This window comes from Carlito syrichta, unplaced genomic scaffold (genome assembly GCF_000164805.1).
Source record: "Carlito syrichta isolate Samal-C Ts95f unplaced genomic scaffold, Tarsius_syrichta-2.0.1 Scaffold314133, whole genome shotgun sequence".
Taxonomy (NCBI): domain Eukaryota; kingdom Metazoa; phylum Chordata; class Mammalia; order Primates; family Tarsiidae; genus Carlito; species Carlito syrichta.
The window spans coordinates 34,900-61,087 of record NW_007258229.1 but is presented as its reverse complement, the minus strand read 5'-3'; the positions used below and the strand labels follow the sequence as shown (position 1 = coordinate 61,087).

General features: G+C 34.3%; 1 protein-coding gene across 1 annotated transcript in view; it reads right to left on the bottom strand.

Moving 5' to 3' along the window:
• Positions 1-13,190, bottom strand: part of ZBTB41 (zinc finger and BTB domain containing 41) — a 36,837-nt gene extending 23,647 nt beyond the window's left edge. The window contains exons 1-5 of the mRNA XM_008071161.2: positions 13,125-13,190; positions 11,258-12,497; positions 3,901-4,108; positions 2,847-2,916; positions 1,005-1,152 (exon numbers count right to left, since the gene is read on the bottom strand). Coding sequence (XP_008069352.1) covers positions 1,005-1,152; positions 2,847-2,916; positions 3,901-4,108; positions 11,258-12,380 — 1,549 coding nt within the window. The 5' untranslated portion in view covers positions 12,381-12,497; positions 13,125-13,190. The remainder of the gene's footprint in view (positions 1-1,004; positions 1,153-2,846; positions 2,917-3,900; positions 4,109-11,257; positions 12,498-13,124) is intronic.
• Between the last annotated feature and the right edge of the window lie 12,998 nt (positions 13,191-26,188).

Genomic DNA, 26,188 nt, shown 5'->3' with positions numbered 1-26,188 from the left:
AAGTTGCCCAGGCAGGTCTCGAACCGCGGGCTCAGGCAATCCACTCACGCAGCCTCCCAAAGCGTGGGATTACAGGCTGAGCCACCAAGTCCGGCTAATTTTTATTCATAATTGCCAAAATTTGGAAGCACAATGGAATACAGTCCTCCCTCGATATTTGCAAGGACCCTTCCAGGACCCCTGTAGATACCAAAATCTGTGGCTGCTCAAGTCCCTTATATAAAATGATATTTGTATTTGCATATAAGCTATGCACATCCTCCCATACACTTTCAATTATCTTTAGATTACTTATAATACCATATACAATGTAAATATTATGTAAATAGTTGTTAAACCATATAGTTATATTATTTATTATTGTATTGTTATTATTGTATTGTTACATTGTGTTTTTTCTGAGTATTTCTGAAACATAGCTGGTTGAATCTACAGATGCAGAACCTGTGGATATTATTCACACTAAACTAAGTGAAAGAAGCCTATGTGAAAAGGCTACATACTGTATGATTCTAACTATATGACATTTCAGAAAAGGCAAAATTATGGAGATAGTAAAAAGAAAATCAGTGGTTGCTGGGGTCTGGTGTGAGGGAAGATGAAAGGAGGAGCAGAGAGAACTTTTAGGTCAATGAAACTATCATATATGATACTGTATTAATATATGTCATTATAAATTTGTCCAAAACCACAAATGCACAACACCAAGAGAGAAGCCTAATGTAAACTATGAACTTTGTGTGATTATGATGTGTCAGTGCAAGTTCATCAATTGCAATAATTATACCACTTTGGTGGGGAACAATGATAATGAGAGAGGTTGTACATTTATGGAGGCAGAAAGTACATGGGAAATATCTGTAATTTCCTCTCAGTGTTGCTGTGAATCTAAAACTGCTCCAAAAAAGTCCATAAAAAAAAGAGTAGTTCAACATAAGTAGGCTTCTCCAGTATGATGTGATAACCAATAACTGCTGTGACTACTTTAATAAAAACTTGCTTACCCAGATGAAACTTCTCTTGATGCTTTAACCGTGCAAACCGTGATTTGAAATGTTCTTCACAATAGGTACATTTAAAAGGTTTATCTTGAGAATGTAGAATCATATGTTCCTCCAAGTGTGGTCTTCGAGTAAAAGATTTCTTACAAATCTAAATAAAATGCACATAAAACATATGAAAATCTAAATTAAAAGTTAAAATACAAAGCTCATAATGAGAAAAAAAACACATAAATTCAAGTAAAGAGAAATGTCTCCCAATGAAAAACTTACTAAAAGTAATATTGATTGTTCATGAAAAAAAATGCTCTGGAGGAATTATAGAAAGGAACTATTTTAAATTAGTTATAAAGGTAACTGAATTTCACTCTTTACATCTCTAAAAGGGCTACAGAATAATCTTGCTAACTTAATTCTAGCTCAGGATTTCTAAATCCATGAAAAATGTTCTTTAAATTACTTCTATGTTAGGAAAAAAGAAAAGGTTTTATCATTGTTGCCATTTTATTACAAATATGAATAAGAAACCATAGAAAAATAATTTCAAAATTTGTCTTGAAGTGGTCAGAAGAAAGAGACAAAACTTTTAAGGAAATTTGACATACATCAGATTTTTTAAAAGGGGAAAAGGCTGCTGTAGTAACAATCAGCAACAACAATAACAATACAGTACAAATGCTAAGTGATTCATGAATTATTTTACTTAATTTTCACAAGAATCCTATGAGGTAGAAATAATTATCATTATCATCACTTTATAACTAAGGATGATAAAACTTAGTAAGAGGAAGACAACATCTTATGCAGAGTCAAATACTATAATTAATAATTAACTTCAATTTCTAGAAGCTGAAATCATAGAAATGGTGAAAATTTTGCAGTATATATAAATTGAATCCTTGGAGTATAGAAGGTAAAAACGAGAGCTGATGACTCCTTTAAACAAGATTAACCTAAATACTAAAACAAACACGTTAGAAGTATAATAGAATAAACGTATCCACAAATTCTTTGCTACTCCTCCCATTGAAAAATGAAGTCTAATTCCTCACCCCTTAAATTTATCCAGTTGGTAGTGACTTGTTTGACCAAATACAATGTGGTGGAAGTGAAGTTCTGGAACTTCTGAGGCTGGGCCATAAAATGTCTGATAGTTTTTATCTAGGCTTCTTGGAACACACACTCACTCTTTGAACCTAGCTGCTATAAAGGAAGCTCAAGTAGCCTCATGAAAAGATCAAAGTGAAGAAGAATTGAAGTTCCTGGTAAAAAGTTCTTTCTGAGACCCTAAGCCAACAATCAACACCAAGTTTTCAGTCATATGAGTGAGCCACTTTGGAAGTGTCCCCAGATCCCACCAGACCACCCACTAAGCTGAAAACAACCAAGTGATGTCAGTTGACACCATGTGATACAGAAGGATTTTCTAGCAAATCCACGCCCCACATTTGAGTTACTGACACACAAAAGGGTGAGACATACATCAAAATGATTGTTTAAGGCCAATAAGTTTTGAGGTGGTTTATTATACAGCAATAAATACCCAGAAATGGGGGGGAATCTAACATTTTATACTCTGTACAACACTAATGTCAGTTTATGTACATAACTATAAATATATGGTATGGTGACTATAATAAAAACTAGGATTTCCACTTCTTAGTTCCATCATTCAAAAAATAACCTATACAAGGCTTAATTTTTTTTTAAATTAACTTTGTATGAAAAAAAATTCTAAATGAAAGAAAAGCTAAGTTATATTACTTTAAAACCCAATTACCTTACCTTCCCAAAAGGCAACATTACATTTACCTTGGTTGTCTAATACAAATTTAAAACCCTTACATCACATTTCCAACTTTCACTCTTAGTCTTCTTAATGGAAATAAATTCTTGTGCATTTTCAGGATGAAATCTAATAGAGAAAAAGAAAAACATTATTAGGAAAAAGATTATATTAGTTAAATTACTATTCCATATGAATCTGTTGACAGCAATTGCCAGGATCAGGTACTGGTCACAAAGGGATAGGCACATGTGAGCTCTTTATGAATATGGGTAACACTATAATGATAAATGTATATGTATACCTAAGTTTAAATCAAATCATCTTTTAAATATATTCAGGAACCTAGCTATTTAAAAATAATCTGCAAGGTAATTCACCTGATTTTTTCTTTTTTTAGCCCTGACTTTAGTAACTAATTGAGTTAAAGATATAACACTACTAAATATTCTTTATTCGACAAACTTTTACACATCAAAGACTACATAATAGGCCAGGCACAGTGGCTCATGTCTGTAATCCCAGCATGTAATCCCAGGTTGAGGCAGGAGGACTGCTTGAGCCCAGGAGTTTCAGAGCAGCCTAGGTAACAGACTGAGACCTCATCTCTACAAAAAATTTTAAAAAGTAGCCAGGTGTGATAGGGTGTGCCTATAGTCCCAAGCTAGGCAGGAGGATTGCTTGAGCCTGGGAGTTAGAGGCAGCAGTGAGCCATGATCACACTACCGCATTCCAGCCTGGATGAGAGTGAGATCTGTACTCAAAACAAACAAAGCCAACATATGAAAATAAATTTCCTAGGGTTCTAAACCATATATTTCTGAAGATTTACTTGCCAAAACCTAAGACAGAAAACGGGAAAATCAAAATACTGTATCAACTTCCATATTATATATTCTTGTTTCATCATCAAAAACTTCATCTTAATGGCATAAATTAAAAATATGAACAAACTAACATTTGCTGCTCTTTTCTGAATCAATTTCTAAGTCTCTGCAAAATGTTACACGATAAAAGAATTAAAGACAATCACTTGATAGGTGTTCTTAGTTTTCCACATATTTAAATTAAAAGGCACAATAAAGTATATTATGGAAGTAAGATAATACTTGCCTCTTAACATGCTTGGCTAAAGTCTTCTTGCTTGCGTGTAGTTTATTACAATAAGGGCACTTGTGCTCCTTCTTATGAAATTCTGTTTCATTACTGTGCTTCTTTCTGTGAACAGTTAGGTTAGACTTTGTCGAATAGCGCTGGTGACAAATATCACACTCAAAGGGCTTCTCACCTGTGTGAACACGGGTGTGGCTCTCATATTTCCCTTAAAAAAAATTAAATTTAGTATAATTGCTACACTGTGATTAGAATGTGAAAGTTGAATAAAATTTCATGATTTAGCAGCAAACACTATGCATACTCAGATCCACACAAAAAACTAGAAAAAAGTTGACTTAAACTTCTACGTCTGATAAACCTTAAAGACTTATTACCTTGAGCTTAATGCTCAAAGTATACTCTTCCTTAAAAACCTGAATCATTTAATTTTAAAAATTATTCATGTTTACACATTTTAAAAATTATGTGATTTGGGAAAATTTCTGAAAACTCTTGGCAAATTTGCAGAACTTAAGATTTTAAAATGCATTACTTTCATTTACAATTAACCTTTAGCAAAGGATCTACTCATTATTAAGATTTATTTTTTTCATACTTTTATTATGTATACTCCTGGATCCATGTACCTGGAAATGAATTCTGGCTCTTTAAATAGCAAGTTATGTAACCTTGGGCAAATAACTTCTCTATGCCTCAAATCTTCCTCATCTAACAAATTAGAGCCTGGGAAAAGATAAAAAGATTCACCTCTCTAAAAATTAAAATTAAAATAAAAAAATAAGCTGGGCATATTGGTGAGCGCTTGTAGCCCTAGCTACTTGGAAAGCTGACACAGGAGAATCACTTGAGCTCAGGAGTTCAGGGCTGCAGTGAACAGTAATCGACCATTGCACTCAAGTCTGGGCAACAGAATGAGATCCTGTCTTAACAAAAAAAAAAAAAGGAAGGAAAGGGGAAAGGAAGGGGGAAAAGAGGGGAGGAGAGTGAGGAAGGGGAGGAGGGGGAGGGGAGGGGAGGGAGAAAGAAAGGTTGGAATGATAGTATTTACCTTATAGCACTGTTGCAAGAATAAAAAGTTCATACATATAATGCACTTACAACAGTGTCTAATGAATTATGTTATCAATTAGTGTTGTCTATTATTATTACTGTTTAATCTGTGTACTGTAAATGTGCACATCTAGTAGCTTAAGGTAGAAATTTCAATGAAAGATATTTCTAAGCAAAAGCAATAAAAATAAGAAAAAAACACTATCAATATGAAGAGCAACTTTCAACTGAATGCTTTGTTTTTCTGTCTCCTGCAAAATATATGTATAAATAAATTTTTCTTCAGGCTTAAGTGAATATGAAAGTAAGGCATTTCAGTCATGCACTTTAAAAAAGGATAATATATATGTGTGTGTGTGTGTATATATATATTATATAATATAAATATTAGAAAAACATCCTAAATATTCCAAGGACACCATGGGAAAAAAATAATTATTTGTCTGTTAGCAAAATAAATAAATTCACCAATTTATTAGACATATCTATGAATGAATTTAATAAAAAAGTAGTATTATATCATCTAAAAATTAATTATTTTGCACTTATCACATAAAACTGAGGAAAGGAAACCAAGGTATTTTCCATAAGGTATGGAAGAGGATGTCATTTACAGGCAAAGAAAAACAAAAGTATGATTTTTAAAAAAAACCCATTAGTTATTCAGGTATAAACCATAGCAATAATGGTCACTGCATATTTTACATGCATATAGTCAATCAATGTTTGGGCACCTCCTAAATTAGCTGTGTGATCTTAATTAAGCAGTAATTTAACCTCTCTGTACCCGAGTTAGTAACACTTCATGAGAAGTAAATGAGATTAATATATACATAACATTTATAACATGCCAGCACATAATGAGCGCTAATAAATATTAGTCATTATGATCATCACATGGGTTCTAGTCATTATATGGACATGTAGGTATACCTCAAATATAAACATGGATACATATGGCTTATGAATATCCATAATAACAGATTAAATTGAGGTTTCAGGTCTCTAAGAACATAGCAAGAACTTTTGCTTCTTCCTCTTGCCACTGCTAAAATTGCCCAGTCTCTCAGTTCCCTCACTACCACTGCTAGAGCACACTCAACCATTTACACATGCATATACACACCCTACCACTACTATGTCCCCTGCTATGTTCAAAGGATCAGATTTAATACTGGGAAGAGATGAGAGTCACTATATGAAATAAAATTTAAAAAAACTTTTCCTTAATTGTGAAAGTTTTCACATTTCAATGTTTTAAACTATGTAAATAACACATACTCAAGGTTTAAAAAAAAGTAAACAAATGAAAAGTATACGTCTAATTTTTAAATGATTAAACTTATAAAGAATTTTTGGAAGAGGTCTATTCTTAACTGAGGATATTTAATATGAAAGATAACTTATCAGCCTCCTAATTTTTATTCCCAAGTGAACTGTAACAGTACCTTGATAAAAATCTTAAAGAAAAATTTTTCACCAAATCTTTAATTTTCTAGGAAAATGTCTGCTGGAAAGATGTTAAATTAACAATTAGCATTTTCCCTGTATTTAAGGTCAAGAATTTCTTCCTCATTTACAAATAAAAATTAATTTTTTTGTTTCCATTTTCCTACAGACCAGTAGATGTAAAAAGACTTAAGCAAGAAAAAAAAAGTAGGCAAAATTAGATAAACCTAATTTTTTAATCACTTTAAATAAATTCAGCAAAGTCAAAGATGCCAAAAAAAAAACACACAGAAATTTGAATAAGTAGAATAATTGTTTAAAATTATTCATTCAAATTGTGAGCGCATAGGCACTACAGGGCCTGTTATCTCCATGGTTTGAATTTCTGAAAAAGAATAGAAGACACAACTTTTGAAGGAAGAGTGGACTCAGAAGAGCTAGGTATATCTCCAGGAGCTAGTGGAGAAAATAAATGTTAATCCTCAGATAAATTTATCTTTAAATCATTTGGTAAGATGTGAGGAGGATACTTCTCAGCAGAAACAATCAACATCTACATGTTTCTTTACTTTTATGGAATTGGGGATTCAATAATAACATATAAATCAAAATGTCCACTTCAAACTTATCAAAGTTTCAATTAACAAAACTGTATTCCTTCACAGAATATTTAACTACACCCAGGTATTCTTGATTGCCAACAGAAAATACATACCATTAAGAAATTTTATCCACAGCATTTTTCTCAACTGAATCTCAATATGAACTGTGTCTCAAATCAGGAGTCATAAACTAAAGATATTTCACATGAACATTTTTTACTTTACGTAGAATTTATTCCCTTATTTGGGTCATGCAAAATTACCATTGTCAGTTTGTATGTAGTTTTGCTAAGAGAAATATCACCACTTCAGTTTATTATATATTTGATATTGCTAAGTCCTGAATTAGACCTTGAAAGATTCATAAGGCATACTCTAAAGAATAACTAAAATATTTAGCTATAGAGAATTGTGCCATTGTTATAACTACTAAGAACCAAGAGAAATTTCTGTCAGGATGCACTAGTAAATCGCATTTTTATTTAAAAATACAAAACATTTTATTATACTTCTAGAAGAAATTGTGAATTTAATCAAATATTTATTTCTCTGTATAACAAATAAAAAAGATAAATTATCCAAATCTTCTTCCTCACCCCATCTGTCATCTCCCTATTTTTGCCTTTTTACCCACTAGGTTTTTGGTATAAGGTGAAAGGTCAAAGGACTCTTATTTGCATGAGAATTTGCTGAGAAGAGGACAGCTGGTAGCCTAAGGAAAAATATAACTGGATCAGGAGTCTTACTCCAAACAACCACTAAATACATCAGAAAGAATAAAAGATTCAAAGTAAAGGAATCAAATTAGTAGATTACATATTGTAGAGCTAATGGTTCCAGCAGAAGGTCTCAGAGTTTATTCATGTTTTATAAACCCAAGCTGACAAAGCTAAGTTAGAAGCTTAAAAGGAAGCTTAATTGTCTTCTAACAAGGGCAAAGTCAGACACCAACCTCTCAACTTAGTTCAAGTAAACAAGTGTTTACTGAAAACTTATTATTTGAAACAATCTGAGATATCACAAAGAATACTAACCAAGAGTTACATAACAGTCAGGCTCACAATATAATAAGATAAATAAATAACCAAAAATCTGGGAGGTATTTTTAAATCCTATGAAAGGAATGTGGATATTAGGATAAACAGAAGGTGGCCTTTGAACTGTGGTTTTGAATAAACAGGACTTCTGAGAGAGATGATAATGGAAGACATGTAAGACTTATGGATCTTCTTCTACATATTCTTTTCATTATACTCATCACCAGTTCACTTAGTCTATAATTCAACGTAACACAGCTCTAACCTCATTCCACTTTCCACTTATCTTCCTAGTATAAGCCACATTATGCTTCTAGTCCTTTGCTACTTACTTACCCTTGTCTTCCCAGTTTTTCTCTCATCCCTTTTTCCAATTTCTTTCTCCTCACTGAAGCCAGCATGATCTTTCTAAAACTCATAGGCTGTTGTTTTCTTTTCACATTTTTTCCAACAGTTCCCATCACCTATTGGATAAAACCTAAACTCCTCTGGATAGCATAAAATTCATTCAAAAGCTGTCTTCTACTTTCTTGTCCACCCTCATCTCCTGTTATTTTCCTTGTGCTTAAAACCACCCACACCTGAGTAGGTTGGAACACAGCATACTCCAATGCCTTTGCACAAGCTTGGTCCTTCTGTCAGGTAAATTCCTCCCTATCCTTTAAGTCTCAGTTCAAATATGATCTGCTCTGTGAAATCTCTCCTGATTTCCTTAGTTTCAGAAAATTGTGGGAGTCTGAACTTACCCTGATAAGATTATCATTATTGTAATGTGGTTGTATTTTTGCATGTACTCAGTAAATGCTCAGATTTATAAGAGAGAGAATATGTCATTTCATATTTTTTAGTAGTGTTTGGCAGATTAGAAACAATAAATATGTTAGATAAATGAATGAAGAGCTTGCAACAGCTAAATTTTGGTGCAGTAATTTAAGTGATTTGCTAGTATCCCATTTAATCCTCATAATAACGCTTTCCTACCCCATGAGAAGGTACCATTAGCATTATCTTACTTTACTTAAGAGGAAACAGAAGCACAGACAGGTCAAGTAATTGGCACATGACCTGAATTCAAAAAACCCAGGCAGTCTGTTATTACCATAACTCAAGCTTTTTAACTGGTGAAAGAATAAGATATCACTAGATAGATATAGTTAGGTTCGTCTGATGGAGATGAGAAACTACTGTTATGAAAAGCAAGCGGCCCTCAGGGCTAAACAAAAGAGAGGTATAATGTAAAATATATTCAGAAGGGTAGGCTGGAAATAAGCCTCAATGTGACCTATGACTCCCATAATTATCTGAGCTGAACTGGTTAAAAAAAAACAACCTGGAAAATGCCCTTGTCTTAGTCTATCAGCACCTGAATCTTGAACATTGTTTTTTCCAAACCGTGCAGAGAAAACTCTAGTTTCCTGGAACGTTAAAAGAAGTACTACCAAAGTGTCTGGTGGTAAAATGAGCTGGAGAAATGCTAGGTTAAGCAAAATTAGCAGGTTTGTTTACTAGACATTCTAGCAGAGTTAACACAGAATGTGAATTGTATATTGTTTTCCCACTGTAACATTAAAAGAAGTACCTCCAAAGGGTCTTCTGGTAAAACGATTTGAAGAAATGCTAGGTGAAGCAAAATTATCAGGATTCTTTATAGACAATCTGGCAGAGTTAATACAGATTGTGAATTAAATATAGTTTTCCCAGACTTACTTGAACACAGAACCCCTCTCCTATATAGTAGCATCTCACAGGCCTACCGTTCAGTGGGACAGTTTGAGATCTATGTGCTAGACCTACAATGCCATTTGCAACTGACCCCTGCGCACTCATCTCCAAGTCAAACTAGATCAATTAAGGCAGAATATAGAAAGCATGTGCTAAGAGTACGAAGTCTAAGAAGTCTATGGGAAAGATGAAATGTTCTCAGGTATCTCACCCAAAAAAGCTGTTCTCTTCTCTATATATAATCTAACAATATTTGTTTATAGCTCTACAACAGCATTTATCCAACTTGACTTTCACAAGCTACCTGTATATATATGCTCTTCCAATTGACTGAGTTACTCAAGAAGTTATTTTATTCACGTTAGTACAGAGCCTCACAGTTAAAATACTAATTTTATTAAATTGGTCTGTCAAAAGTATCCTGATTCAGACAGAAAAATATTCCAAAAAGCATCATAAAAAGCAAAAAGAAGTTACCACTGTTATGCCAGTATACATATACCATAGCATATTTTGATTTCAAATGAGAACCAACACCCCATAATACCAATTTCTACCAATAACAAAAGTAACTTCATTTTGTAAGAAATAAAGGGATATATAAAACTGTATATGTGACTTTACAGGTCAGACTGCACTAATTATTTTAATCATTATATTTGGTAGATGATATACCACAATATCATAACTTCAATTTACATGGAAATAGCTTAACTGTTGCAATTGGAAACTTCACATTAGAACACTTCATATAAGACACTTCCCAAAATTATTTTACTTAGCAAATATTTGACATCTTGAAATTGAATATGCACTGACAATAAAACTTAAGGTTATGGAGCATATATCATACAATCTCTAATAGAAGAAAAGTTAATTTATTATTATAGTAACAAAGCTTCTCGGCCTTTTGGCTAAAATCAAGTATATAACAACAAAAGAGTACCAGTAAATAGGATACTTCCTGAAGTCTCTACCTACAGTACTAACTTACATTCAGTGCAATTTTATTCATATATATGTAAATCTAATTTAAAATATCCCAATATTAAATAGTGCTGGACACTGGAAAAGTGACTATGTTTATAACTCATATATCACAAGGTACAAGGGAAAATGGTAAACAAATTCTTACACCTAATATAATCTAATTTAATTTTCTTTAATGACTCAAAAATCGTAGTTATCACTGAAATTAAATTGACATAGATCAAAGCTCTATATGATAATTATTGATACTCTGGAGTTTTTCATATCAAACACATGATCTGTCACTGTTGGGACATGAAGAAAACTAAAGGCTATATACATAAATTAATTTCTGAATCATAAATTCAAAGTAACAGGATAAACTACGTATTGATAAACCAAAGTATCCTCCCTACTTTAAACACTCTTTTTAAAAGTTGCTTTCAAAGTTTGGTTTTTAAACATCTTATTTAAAATACCAATGAAAAACAAGTGATTAGAGACAGAAAAGCTTTCTTGTCTTACCTATTCGGTCAAATGTTTTATCACATTTAGGACACTGTAATATTTTTTTGTTACTGTTCTGAATGACTACTGGAGTTAACCCCTCATGAATATTCCCTACAGAATCACCAGCCTCAGGTTCTTCTTCTGCATCATTATGATCTTTTTCGCTTTGTTCTTCAATGTCAGAATATTCATCTGACATTTCCTCCTCTAGCTCATCTTCTTCAGCATTATATTCACTTCCAGGATCCTCAGAATCATTTCTATCTGATTTTTCCTTCTCAAAATTCTCTTGATTCAGATTGTCTGATCCATCATGACTTTCGTGTTCATCATCGCTGGTATCATCAAACTTAACAGGGCACTTCCGATTCCTTTTTGATCTTCTTGCAGAAAAGCTTCTCTCCAACATTTTTAACCCATGTTTTTTCCCTAATAAAAGGGACCTGTGGGTTTTAGCCAAATGATTTTCTAAGGACTTTTTATAACAAAAATGTCTACTACAGAATTTGCACTGATGATTATTTGATAGTCTTCCAGTTAATTCATTTAGTGCTTCTTCTGGTGATGACTTTTCAGTTAGCTCGGGCTGAAAAGTGGCAACATTTTCATTATTTAGCAGCTTTACTGCATCTATGATGTCCAAAAATTTTGCAGCCTCTAAAACAAGAGGTATTTCATATTTGTACACAAAAAATTCTGATGTGTAAAGAAATTCAAGCAAATGCTGAAAAACTGAATGTGTTACGTGATCCAGCGTGACAACATCAGTGCTTGGATTTTTGCTCAAACACGCGTGAAAATAACTACTGCCAACAGCAACGACTACTTTATGAGCACTAAATTCTTTTCCTTCTACTATGATAAGCAAATCACAAAAAGATGGCTGCTTCTGCCTGTCATCGTTTAGATATTTTAGCAAATTCTTATTATACTGCAAAGAACTCAAAAGCTTTCTCTGATCTGGAGATGGAGGAAGTTCCTGATAACAGTTAAGAGCTTCAGGAGTTGGTCTTTCTGTAGAATGAGTATAGGTCACTTGGTCACACTCCACTGCAACATTTCCTTCTGAAGAATCTTTATGATAGCCTAGGTGGATCTTCTCATCAAGATTTGAAGTAAGCCTTCTCCTTTTCTTCATTGCAGTACAGCAATTTCAGAACAAGAAACTTCATAAGTGTCTTAAGAGATGTATAAAGGAAAACTAGATTGTCTTGGCTAACAGCTTCTGGAGGGGCGTGCCCAAGAGTTTCATGGTCTGCAAAGGAGTAAGAACCACGTAAAATAACTCTATGGCAAAGCAATCCATAATCAGCCAACGGCATTCGTCAACTAATTCTTTCTCGATTACAACTAAATTATGATAAAGTCACAACAGCTTACACTCTTTCGTGGGCAAAGATTTCAGGGCGGAGAACAGGGAGGGCCGGGTTAGAAAAGACAGCCAACAAAAGAATCATTTTAAAGGAAGCCAGAGCACACCTTCCAGGCCTGATTCACGAAGAAGGTGGAAATGATAGGGCAGGAAAGGACGAGATCCCCCCGAAATCGTTGACGCTGCAGGCTGAGGGGGTTGCGGGCATGGTTTAGGGTCGCTGGGATGGTGACAATAAGGCCGTGGCGGCCGCGCAATCGGAGTCTCTCTCAGTTCACATGCTTTCCCCGGGCCGGCAAGGCGCAGCTCTTCAGGGCTCGAGAGCGTTCCTCGACCGAAATCGCCCGGTGAGAGACGGTCCCCAGGAGGGGCTAAAAGGAGGAGCGGGGGCAACCAGAGAGGACGCCTGAAGCAAGCCGAAGAGCTGTCCCAGGCCCGGACAGGCGGAGAGCGCGCTTGCAGACGGCGAACCCGCAACCCTTCCCACCCAGTCTCCCACAGATCCATTACCGGGAACCCAGGGCTCCCCCGCTGGCTCCCAGCCGCTGAGCTCCGCTCTGGGCGCACTCGCTCCAGCGCCTACCCACTTCCGGGTCCAGCCCCACCACCCCACCCTCCTCCCCTCCGCACGTTCCCCTCCCGGAGCCTCGCCGCCTCCGCAGCCACCGAACACGTCAACCGCGCGCGCAGCCTCCAGCCGCCGGGAGAGGCCGGCGCGCGGCCCTGCGCGAGCCAATGCGCATGTGCGCGCCTGCTGCTCTACGCATGCTCCGTCGGTTCTCCTCGCTCCTCTGGCGACCCCGGCTACACCCGAAACCCGTTACTCCGGGTTTTCTCGGTGGCTGGGTGGCCTTCTGGGATTGAAACACTGGAGCTTCGCGTCGGGAGGGGCACGGCAGAGGGGAGCGTCGCTGCGGAGTTCGGAAGTCGTGGGCAGAGACAGGAACCGATTTCATCCAAACTGGCGCATTTAATAGTTTGTAATCAGCCAAACCACCACCGCCGGAAATCAGTGCTGGCCAGCATGCACCTGAAAAACCGATGTTGCTCTTGTTGCGTCACTTTTTTTTTTTAATTTAAAAGGCTAAATTTAAACAAGATTGCTGCTAAAAAATTTTCAGAACTGTTTATTGTACACAGAAAAAATAGAAAAATGTTTATGTAAATGTACATCTCGCGGGAGAGGCAAGGAAGCCAAAACAGAAAGCAAAGAAAAATCCACAAGGACGCCGTTTGGAGCCAGTATCCGAGATCTTGCATTTCTAGCAGAGTCCCAGAAGGGGCTGATATCGTGGTCCCAAGATCATATTATGAAGGTCAAAGTCCTAGATCGCGTGATTTTACAAACGTGAGGAAAGTAGGATGAAGGCTGAGACACAATAGGATGGGTGGCCAAACTAGAGAGCCATTCACTCCCATGCACATACAGCTGGATATCTAGAGGGCCACACTCTCAGTGGAAGAACTTCTACAGAGCTGTAACTTCCTCCGACAGAAAGAAGGAGACCTTAGGGAAACTTGCCTGTCTCATATTTTCTCGGGAATTGAAAAATAAAATGTGTCAACCGTTCATGAAAATTCCTAGCAAAAATTCAGACATACATGGATTCCCACAAGTATTCATATCTCCTTTGCATCTCATCCCACAAAAACTAGCCACACTGAAAAGAAAATATAATGTGAAAACAAGATTGTAAAAAAATTGTAAAATCAATAACTACAGCCTGAAGATATTGGAATTACCAGAGACAAAATAAAAGTATATTTAATATATTTAAAGAAATGAAATGATAATGGAAAAGAAAGTAAAATACCAAAAATAACTATGCAGATTAAAGAATAATGTAGAAAGTTATTTTATTAAGTTATCGTTATGTCCTAAGTACTTATATAATTATATAATTACGAGTACTTATTAAATACTAATATTTAATATTAAATCAGCACTGATTTCCGGTAGTGGTTGTTTGGTTGATTATAAACTATTAAATACACCAGTTTGGATGAAATTGGTTCATGTCAATAAGTACTTATTAAACTTATATAAGTTCTGATGAAAACAAAGGTAGACACAAGATAGAAAATAAATAAATCCAAAGAACTATAACAAATGTTAGCAAGAGCAAATAATGAAATAGTAGAGTGTACACTAAAGAAAAACAAAAGATCAAAAATGTGGATATTAGGATATGCAGAATGTGAGAAACTTTTGGCAAGATTTGGTATTGTCAATTTTACATAACTCTTCACAAAATTTGAAATGGGGTGGGAAGGGGACAGGTCACACCTCATTTTATGAGACAAATATAATCATAATACCAAAAACTTGGCAGATACATTGCAAGAGATGACAATTATAGGTCAAGCTCATTTATAAACTTGGGTTAAAAACCCTAAACGCACGTGTGTGTGTGTGTGTGCGTGCGTGCGCATGACCTAGAGACAGATGGAGAGAGATACAACTGAGCTAAATTCAAGTTAGTACAGTAATGCAAAATTTGTTTAACATTTTAAAAAATAGTATAATTCTTCATATTAACAGATTGAAAAATAAAAACTATTTGGCATCCCAATAGATACAGAAAAATATTTGATAAATTTAACACATGATGTTTTTAAAGAAATCTTAAACTAGGAATAGAAAATGTCTTCTTCATATAAGTGGAATCTACCTAAGGGAGGAAGAAAATACAGAACAAATATCATAATGAAATACTGAAAATTTCCACAGAATTTAAGAATGAACCACAAATGTCTTCTATCATCACTTGGCATTTTAATAGAGGCCTTACATGGGAGAAACAAGCATAAAGAAGAATAAAATTATCATCATTTGTTGGAGATGTGTTTAGATATTTAGAAAACTTTTAAAAACCCTATGGATAAATTTTTAGATAAAGTTTCAAGATACACTGTTCAAGTACAAAATAAAATGGTATTTACCTAAACCAGCTGTGATGGCTAATTTTATTTGTCAGCTTGGCTAGGCTATGGTTGCCTAATTGTTTAGTCAAACACCTGTCTAAATGTTGTTGTGAAAGTGTGTTTTATACGTGATTAACAGGCAAATCAGTAGACTGAATAAAATGGTTACCTTCCATATGTGGTAGACTTCATCTGATCAGTTGAAGGCCTTACAAGCGAAGACTGAGGTTTCACAAAGAAGCACAATTATCCCTAAGAGTTCAGCTTAGAAACCCTGCCTGAGTTCTCAACCTGCTGCCCTCAGAATTGACTCAAGACTGGAAAACAACTTTTACCTGAAATTCCAGCCCGTGGTCCAGTCCTAATAATTTCAGACTCGCCAACTCCCAAAATCATGTGAACCAAATCCTTCAAATCTGTCTTTCTGTCTGTCTAGCTATCTAATCTATCCATCTATCCATCCATGCATCCGTCCTTCCATTCATCCATTCTATTGCTTCTGTTTCTCTTAAAAAAAAAAAAAAAAACCTGACTAATCCAACAGCAATGATAAATAGGAAAATAAAATTTAAAAACAATGTCTTTGTAATTCCTTCAATCATGTAGAACTGACATTCATGTCCCTAAGATGCCAGAAGATTTTGTCATAGAAAGTGTCAGGTATAGCAAGAACTCATTACAGAGAAAGCAGAGACAGAAGGTCAAGAAAGGAAACCTCCACACCTCAGATTATCTTTCCAATGTCTTTTGCTTATCTGTCATGATCTTAACATCCTTTAACACGTCATTTTGCAAGTTTATGTCTAAAGATTAAAATGTCTTTATTTACTAAATATCCATTGAGCACGTACCTTGTACCAGGATTATAACAGTTTAAATGAAGTGTCATAAGCATATATTTTCCAATAGCATCAAAATATAAAATACCTGGAAATGAATCTAATAAATTATGTTCAACCATTGTATACAACTTTCTAAATAGTGTCTGGCAAGCTTTTTTTTTTATTTTAAAGGGGTCAGATATGAAATATTTTAGTGTTTTTCTCTATCCTACTTTCTTCTGCATTTTCTTACAACCCTGTAAAAATGTAAAAATTATTTAATTTCACAATCCATACAAAAATAAGCCAGGAGCTGAATTTGGCACATTGATAGCCATTGTTTTCTAACTTCCTCTTCTAAAACACACCTCAGAGAAATTTTTAAAGACTTACATAATTAAAGAATAGATGTTTTAGTCCATTTGTGCTGCTATAACAAAATATCGCAAACTGAGTGATTTATAAGCAATGGAAATTTATTTCTCACAGTTCAGAAGTCTGGGAAGTCCAAGATCAAAGTGCCAGTAGCCAGTGTCTGGTGAGGGTTTTTTTGTTGTTGTTGCTTTTTTGCTGCATCTTCACATGGCAAAAGGAGTGAAAGCTGTGTCCTCATATGGCAAAAGACAGAAGGGCAAAAAAAGGGTGTAAGCTAGTTTCCTCAAGCCCTTTTATATAAGATGGAGCCCTCATGATGATTACTTCCCTAAAGGTCTCCCACCTGTTAATACCACCACAATGCAGATCAAGTTTCAGTACAAGAAATGTAGGAATCATTCAGACCGTTGTACATGCCATATTCATAGACTGGAAAAATCAACATTGTAAAGATGCTAATTGTTCCCAAATTAACCTATAGATTTAAATATATCAACAAATCGAACTTTATCAATCAAAAATGTTTTGTTCAACCGGGCTTGGTGGCTCAGCCTGTAATCCCGCGCCTTTGGGAGGCTGAGGTGAGTGGATGGCCTGAGCCCGCGGTTCGAGACCCGCCTGGGCAGCGAGACCTCATCGCTACAATAAATAAAAAAAATCAGCCGGGCGTGGCAGCGCATGCCTGTAATTCCGGCTACTCGGAAGGCTGAGGCGGAAGGATCGCCGGGGCCCAGCAGGTCGAGGCTGCGGTGGCCGGGAGCGGCCACTGCCCTCCAGTCTGGGCGACAGAGTGAGACTCCAACTCAAAAAAAAAAAAAATGTTTTGTTCAAAAGACAGTGTTAAGAAAGTAAAACGACAAGTCACACATTGAGAAAAGACATTTGACAAACACATATCTGGCAAAGAACAAACATCTAGAATATAAAAAGAACTCTTAATAAATGAGATAAAAATATATATAAAGTGAGCAAAATATTTGAACAGACTTTACAGATGAAGATAAGCACATAGAAAGATTGTCTATATCTTTCATTTGCATCTTAAGAGAGATGAAAATTAGAACCACAATCAGATACCACTATACATCAATTAGAATAACTAAAATTATAAAGACAATACAAAAGTTGATGAAGATGTATATCAACTGAAATTCTCATACAATTTCTTGTGGGTATGTAAAATGGTACAAGAATTTTGGGAAATAGCTGAGCAATTTTCAAAAAACATTAAACTTACACATACCATACAGGCTTATCATTCCATCCTTACCCAAAAGAAATGAAGGCATATATCCACATAATCTTGTATACAAAAGTTCATTACGGTCTTATAGTAGCCAAACACAGAAACAGTTCAAGTGTATAAAAACAGATAACTGGCTAAACAAATTGTATATAATAAAATCTATTACTCAAAAATAAAAAAATTAATGATAAAGTCAACTGCATAAATGAGTCTCAAAATAACTATGCTGAGTAAAATACAAAATGAGTATATTCTATATGATCAAAATTTTAGAAACTGAAAGTTATAATGGCAGAAAGCCAATCTGCTGCTTGGAGACAGTTGTGGGGTGGGGCTAGGGGAAGAAGTGAAAAATTACAAAAGGGCACAAGACAACTTTTGTTCATTATTTTGATTATAGTAATGGTTTAACCAGAGTACACATATGTCAGAACTAATCAAATTATACGCTTTAAATGTATGCAGATTATTGTATAACAAGCCTTAATGAAGACATTTTTTAAAAGTGTCTCACAAAGACACATGAACAGAGACACACAATGAAACAGAATAGAAAAGTAAAAAATTCAGAAATAGATCTAAATTCACAGGTATTCACTTTTTACTATATAAAAAAATAAAATTGTAAGTCTGTTGCAAAACGATAGACTATCCAGTAAATAGGAATGGATAAAGAGTTGGGCATCCAAAACAGAGTAAATTCTATATAAACTTCTCAGTGTATCAAGATAAATTCCAAATGGAAAAAATGTTTTGATGTAAAAATTGAAACTATAAAAGTACTAAAACAAAACACAAACACACTTTTTTTTTTTCCTTGACTTTGGCTTGAGGTCAGGTATACAAATGGTCATTTTGCAGGTACCCTTGTTGTTGAGATGTGTCCCCCACTGTCAGCAGTTTCCCGCTACTGCCAATCCCTTTCTTCTAGTATTATGATAATTGTTCAAGGTCTGCTTATAAGTGAGAACATGTGATACTCAGTTCTTTGTTTCAGTGACAGATCACTCAGTATCATAGACTCTAAGTCCATCCAAGTTGCTGCGAAGTTCGTAATTTTGTCCTCACACTCTTAATAACAGCAAAATGAAAGGCCTCTCTAACTATAAATCAGAATTCAGAAGCAATTGGGAGAGGGGAAAAAAACTTAATCAACCATGTAAAATGTTTTAACATTTGCATGGAAGACTTCCAGTATAAGTAATGATGTGTTAATTCAAACCAACTCTCCTGCTGAGAATGGCTAGGCAAAATGGTTTTTTGTTTTGTTTTATTTTAAATAACAGCTTTTATTTTGACTGCCTAGGAGAGACACGAAGGCTGTGTGTAAGGAAACGCTATGCCACAATCTGCAAGAAGAAAGAAGCACAAGAACATATCCTGGCATCTGGGGAAGCCTCTCCCTAAAGAGTTACTGATTGGAAAGCAGTAGCCAAGAGGCTGTTAAGATGAGCAGATCCTTAAACAGACTTGTAAAACAGGACAATAAAATTAAAATGTTAGGACCATAAAAAAGCAAGAGTCTTGATAAAAAAAATTAATATTTTCAACTGGGACTCAGAAAATCCTAATCTTGAGTAAAAATGTCCTAGAAATCTCCATCATAAGACTGAAGCTCTTCTTTAAAACATTTTTCAAGGTAGATTGTATGTTAGTCCACAAGCAAATCTTGAAATTGTTTAAAGGTTGCAGTCATATTAAGTATCTTTTCCAACTATAGTGGTATGAAACTAGAAATCAATAAGAGGGAGAATATTGAAAAAATCACAAATATGTTGAAATTAAACAATACACTTCTAAGCAACCAGTGGATCAAATAAGAAAAATTAAAAAGGGAAATTAAAAAATATACTGAGACGAAAAAAAATAGAAACACAATATGCCAAAACTTATGGGATGCAGCAAAAACAGTTCTGAAAGGAAGATTTATAGCTATAAACATTTACGCTCAGAAAAAAAGAAAGCTCTCAAATAAACAACCAAATTTCAGGCATCAAAGAAGTAGAAAAAGAGCAAACTAAGCAGAAGGAAGGGGATAATAAAGATAATAGCTGAAATAAATGAAATAGGTATTATAAAAAAACGGGAAAATATCAATGGAACTAAAAGTTGTGTTTTTTCATGGAGAGAAAAACAAGGTTAACATACCTTTAACACACACACATACATAGACGGAGAGAGAAAAGAAGACTCAAAATCAGAAATGAAAGAGGAAACATTACATCTGATAACAAAGGATCATAAAAGACTATAGTTGTCCCTTAAACAACACAGGTTTGTGCTGCCTGGGTCCATTTACATACCATTTCTCAATAAATAATAGTTGACACTCCATATGGGCGGGTTCGGCATCTGCAACCAAAAACAAGTGGAACATACAGTATTAGCAAGATGTGAAAACCCACAGATATGAAAGGCCAATTTTCATATTCAAATGTTCTGCAGGTCAATTGTAGGACTTGAGTATGTGTAGATTTTGGTCCTGGGGCAAATCCCCTGTAGATATTAAGAGACAACTGTACTATGAACAACTATATACTGATGAGTTGGATATCTTAGAAGAAATAAATAAATTCACATAAACATACAACCTACCAAGACTCAATAATGAAGAACCAAACAAGATCAAATCAGTGATAAAAAACCTTACAACAGAAAAAAGTCCAGGACCAGAAGATTTTGCTGGTGAATTCGCTCAATATTTAAAGAAGAATTAATGCCAATGTTTTCCAAACCTTTCCAAAAAATTGAAGAGAATGGAATACTTCCAAACTCATTTCGTAAGACCAGCATTACCATGATACCAATGCTGGACCAGGATACTACAAATATAAATAAGTAAGTAAGTAAATAAATAAATAAATAAATAAATAAATAAATAATGGACTAATATCCCTGATGAACATAAATACAAAATTTTTTAAAAAACTAGCAAATCAAATTGAAAAGCATATTTAAAAGAATACACACCATGGTCAAGTGGGATTTATCTCTGGGATGCAAGAATGATTCAACATACACAAATTAATAAATGTGATACACCATATTAACAGAATGAGGGACATTCTGTTAATATCCTTATGGTATACTCATCTCAATAGATGCAGAAAAAGCATCTACAAAATCCAACTTCGTTCAGTGATAAAATTCCTCAAAAACTTAGGTATAGAAAGAATGAGCCTCAACATAATAATGGCCACATATGACAAGCCCATAGATAACATCACACATAATGGTGAAAACCTGAAAGCTTTTTTTCTCAGATCAAGAACAAGACAATGATACCTACTCTTGCTACATCTAATCCACATAATACCAGAAGTCTTAGTCAGAACAATTAGGCAAGATAAATAAAAGGCCTGGGAAGTAGAAAGGAAGAAGTAAAATTGTCTCTGTTGTAGATGACATGAACTCATATATTGAAAACCCTAAAGACTCTACAAAAAACTGTTGGAATTAATAAATTAATAAAGTTGCAGGACATAAAATAAAAACACAGAAAATTAGTTACATTTCTAGACACTATCAACAAATTATCAACTATCTGAAAAAAATTAAGAAAACAAACCCATTTACAGTACATCAAAATAAATAAATTTAACCAAGGAGTTGAAAGATCTCTACACTGGAAACTATAAAACATATTTCAAAGAAACCAAGGACGACACAAATAAACAGAAAGATATATCATTTTAATGTATTGGAAGAATTAATATTGTTAAAATGTTCATACTACCTGAGACAATCTATGGATTAAATGCAATTTTTATCAAAATTCCAATGATATTTTTCACAGAAATAGAAAATACAATCCTAAAAGCCATATAGAACCACAAAAATCCCTGAATAACTAAAGCAATGCTTAGCAAGAAGAATGAAGACAGAGGCACAATGCTTTTTTATTTCAAAATCTATTATAAAGGTACACTAATAAAAACAGTATGGTGCCAGCATAAAAACAGACATGTAGACCAATGAAACAGAACAGAGAGCCCAGAAATAAATCAGTCAACTTATCTTCAAAAAGGGTTTCAAAAACACATAATGGGGAAAAGATAGTCCCTTCCATAAATGGTGTTAGGAAAACTGGATATCCACATTAAAATAAATCAACTCTTATCTCACATCATATACAAAAATAAAGTCAAAATAGATTAAAGACTTAATGTGAGACCTCAGACTGTAAAGCTACTAATGGAGAACAAAGGAAAAAGGTTTCTTAACATTGGTCTGGATAACGGTTTTTTGGTATCACCCCAAAAGCACAGACGATGAAAGCAAAAATAGACAAGTGGAATTACATCAAAATAAAAGGCACAGCAGAGGAAACAATCAACAGAGTTAAATTATACATTTGAGGTTACTATCCAAAATGTATAAAGAACTAAAACAATAACAACAAAAAATAACCCAAAGTAAAAGTGAGCAAAGGGCTTGAATAGACATTTCTCCAAAGCAGACATGCAAATAACCAACAGGTATATGAAAAAATGCTCAGCATCATTAATCATCAGGAAAATGCAGTCAAAACCACAATGAGATATCACCTCACATGTGTTAGAATGGCTATTATATCACTTTAAAAAGGATAAGTTTTGACAATGAAGGAGACCAAAAGGCAACCCTGGAATACTATTGGAAAGGATATAAATTGATACAGCCATTATGGAAAATAGTACAGAGCTTGCTCAAAAATTAGCAACAGAATTAGTATTTGACCCAGCAATCTCCCTTCTGGATATATCTCCAAAGAAATGGAAATCAGGATATTAAAGAATAATAGCCAATATATGCAACAACTTAAGTGTCCATTGACAGATAAATGGATAAAGAAAATGTGATATTTGTGCGCGCGGTGCGTTTATAAAATAAAATATTATCTGTCTTATAAAAGAAAGAAATCCTGCTTGCTGAGACAACATGGAGTAACCTGAAGGACATTATAATAAATGAAATGAGCAGCACAGAAAGACAAATACTGCATGATCTCTTTTATATGTGGAATCTAAAAAGGTCAAACTCATAGAAGAGAGTAGAATGGTAGCTGCCAGGGGCTGGGGAGTGGAGGAAATGGAGAGATGAACAAAGGATTCACAGTTTTCAATTTACGTAAACTGCATTAATTCTGAAGATCTAATGTACCGTCCGGTGACTATAGTTAATAATACTGTATTGTATACTTGAAATTTACTATGAGAGTATATCTTAAGTGTTCTTGTCACACACAAAAAATGACAACTATCTGAGGTAATCATTTTACAATGTATATGCATATCAAAATATCATGATGTATAACTTAAATGTTTACAATTTTTATTTGTTAATTGTATCTCAGTAATGCAAGGGACAAACACAACAATAGATGAATTTAAGATTAGAAAAAGCTGAAGAGAAAGTATGTAACTAAAATTTAAGAGAAATATCCAAAATAAAATAAAAAGAGATAAAGAATCGATAATATGGAAAAGAGCAAATGAAATATGTAGGACACATAAATAAACCTTGCATAAATCTAAATAAAACCACAGAATAAGAATGAGAAGGAAGCAATATTTTAAAAGATAATGGCTGAGAATGTTCCACTGAAGAAGCACATCAAGCTAGAGATTCAAGAAACACTATAAACTCCAGGCAGGATAAGTTTAATGAAAAGTAAAATTGGGCATGTCAGAGTAAAACTGCTATAAACCAGAGATAGGGAGAAATTATTCAAAGTAAAAAGAAAATGCGTGCGTCAGAGAAGCAAAATTAGACCACGAGATGCCTTTTCAATGAAAGTGTAGAAAGCCAGGACACATCGTCATGATATCTTAATGCTAGAAGAAAATAACAGCCGGGCCAGAATTATACATCCAATAAACAGATCCTTCAAATAAAAAGGCAAAATAAAAACTTGTTGGAATAAGTCAATGGAAGTTTTTATACAAGGAGAAAGTGATCACAGGCTGAAGTAAAGTAATGAAGAAAGAAATTAAAAATGAATACATTTAAATAAATAATGACTATGAAGATAATAATAATGCCTATGGGATTAAAAACAGTATAAGTAAGAAGTAGCAAATAGAATTATAGGTTTCTAAGATCATGTGTTGTACAGAATATGTTAAAAGTTTGAATTTATTTTCTACTTTAATAACTCATAGATGTTTATTTTAGTCTTTGGAGTAACTACTAAAATCAAATCAAATGAATATTTAATAAATAGGCTAATGAAGGAAAGAAATGGAACACTGAAGAAGATCTAGAATACAAGAAAAAAGAGAAAAGAAAAATGGAGCATGTGGGACAAATAGAAAAAAAATGGTAAGATTATATATGTAACCCCAAATGTAATGATGAATTGTTTAGCTGTAAATAGAACAAATCCTCCAATTAAAAAGATAATGATTGACCTTATAACAAAATAAGACCTTATTTTATGATGATTACTAGAGACAAAGCTTTAATATAAATTTCAAGAAAATGATACTATGCAAATACTAGCCAAAGATAGATTGATGTACCTACATTTATATCAAAGTAGAATTTAATATAAGTTAATTGAAATAGAAGGACATTTAATAATAACACAATTTTCAACTCACAAAGAAGATATAACAACTTCAAATATGTATGTCTACAATAAATTATGTATATATTTTATTTATTTATACATCTCTATTTATATATCCAGATATAATATACTATTTTATATAATTATATTACATAAAATATAAATATACTATTATATAATATTTTATGTGCTCATTATTTATCTGTCCATATATAAATGATAAAGCAATAACTTGAAAAACCTAAAGTCTTGGAAATTTATTAATACATGGGTAGCCCATAGGTAAACAGCTCAAAGGTAAAAAGAAAATAAGCACAATAAGAATTTTAAAATATTTTGCACTAAATAATAAAAAATATATATAGTAAAAGAAATGAGATACCCCTAAAGCCACAATTAGAGGACAATTTTAACTTGAAATGCACACACTAGAAACTAAGAAAAACTGAAAATCTTTGCTCTAATGTTCATTTCAAGAAATTAAAACACACACACACACACACACACACACACACACACACACACACGCACATTGACCAGGCACTGTAGCTCACACCTGTAATCTCAGCACTCTGGGAGGCTGAGGCAGGAAGACTGCTTGAGCCCAAGAAGTTCAAGACCAGACTGGGCAACATAGTGAGACCTTGTATCTACAAAAAAAAAAGAAGTTGATGTCTACTTATAGTCCCAACTACTTGGGAGGATGAGGTGGAAGGATCACCCGAGCCCAGGAATTTGAGTCTGTTGCATGCCAATGCTCTCCTGCCTACGTGACAAAGTGAGATCTTGACTCAATAAAGAAAAAAAAATCCCTCAAAGAGAATAGAAGAATGAAAATAACAAAGCACAGATATTAATGAAATGAAAAATAACTAATAGAAAGACTCAACAATGTGAAAGTTGCTTTATGTCTAAAAAAACTCATACAATGGATGATGTATCTTCCATGTACTATTCATTAAGCTATTGTCTGTTGACTTCAAATTCACCCTTCAATATTCTGCATTGTAATGCTGGGGCTGGAACTCCCTATTACCTTCAGTCAATAGAAAACAACAGAGATTTAAAGGAAGTAGGAGGAAAGAGGGCAAGTTCCCTCCTGTTTGCTTTCTGTTCCTCTCAGTCCTCACAGCCTTGCTTCATGATCATGGCAGTGAGACTTTGTTTTAGCAATAGTAGTTAAACTCAGTTTACACATTTTCAAATTCTTTCAGAACCATCCTTATCTTACTCCCTCTGTTCTTGCCCTGCACAACAGTATTACTGCAGTGGCCTGGGACCCCCCCTCATTCCCACTAGGGTAGACAAGAGTGTACACTTGTGGGATATTTCAGCTCCTTTCCCCTAAATTCCCCTCAAAGGCTCAAAACAAACAGAACGTGGGAAATTCTGAGTCAGTCCTCTGCCTAGGTTTGTTGGACACTTCCTTGAAACAGTACTTGCTAAGGATAAGCCCAACAGGAACCATTGCAGCTGACTTTCTTTTACAAGCACCACCTCCCTCTGGTTGGAGGCCAACAGTATAACCCACCACATGAAATAGAATACCTCAGCTTTGAGGAAGGCCTGTTCCCAGACCACAGCTAAAACTCCTTTCCAAGTCACTCCAGCAATACAATAATAATGGGCGACTTCAGCACTCCATTGATGGCAA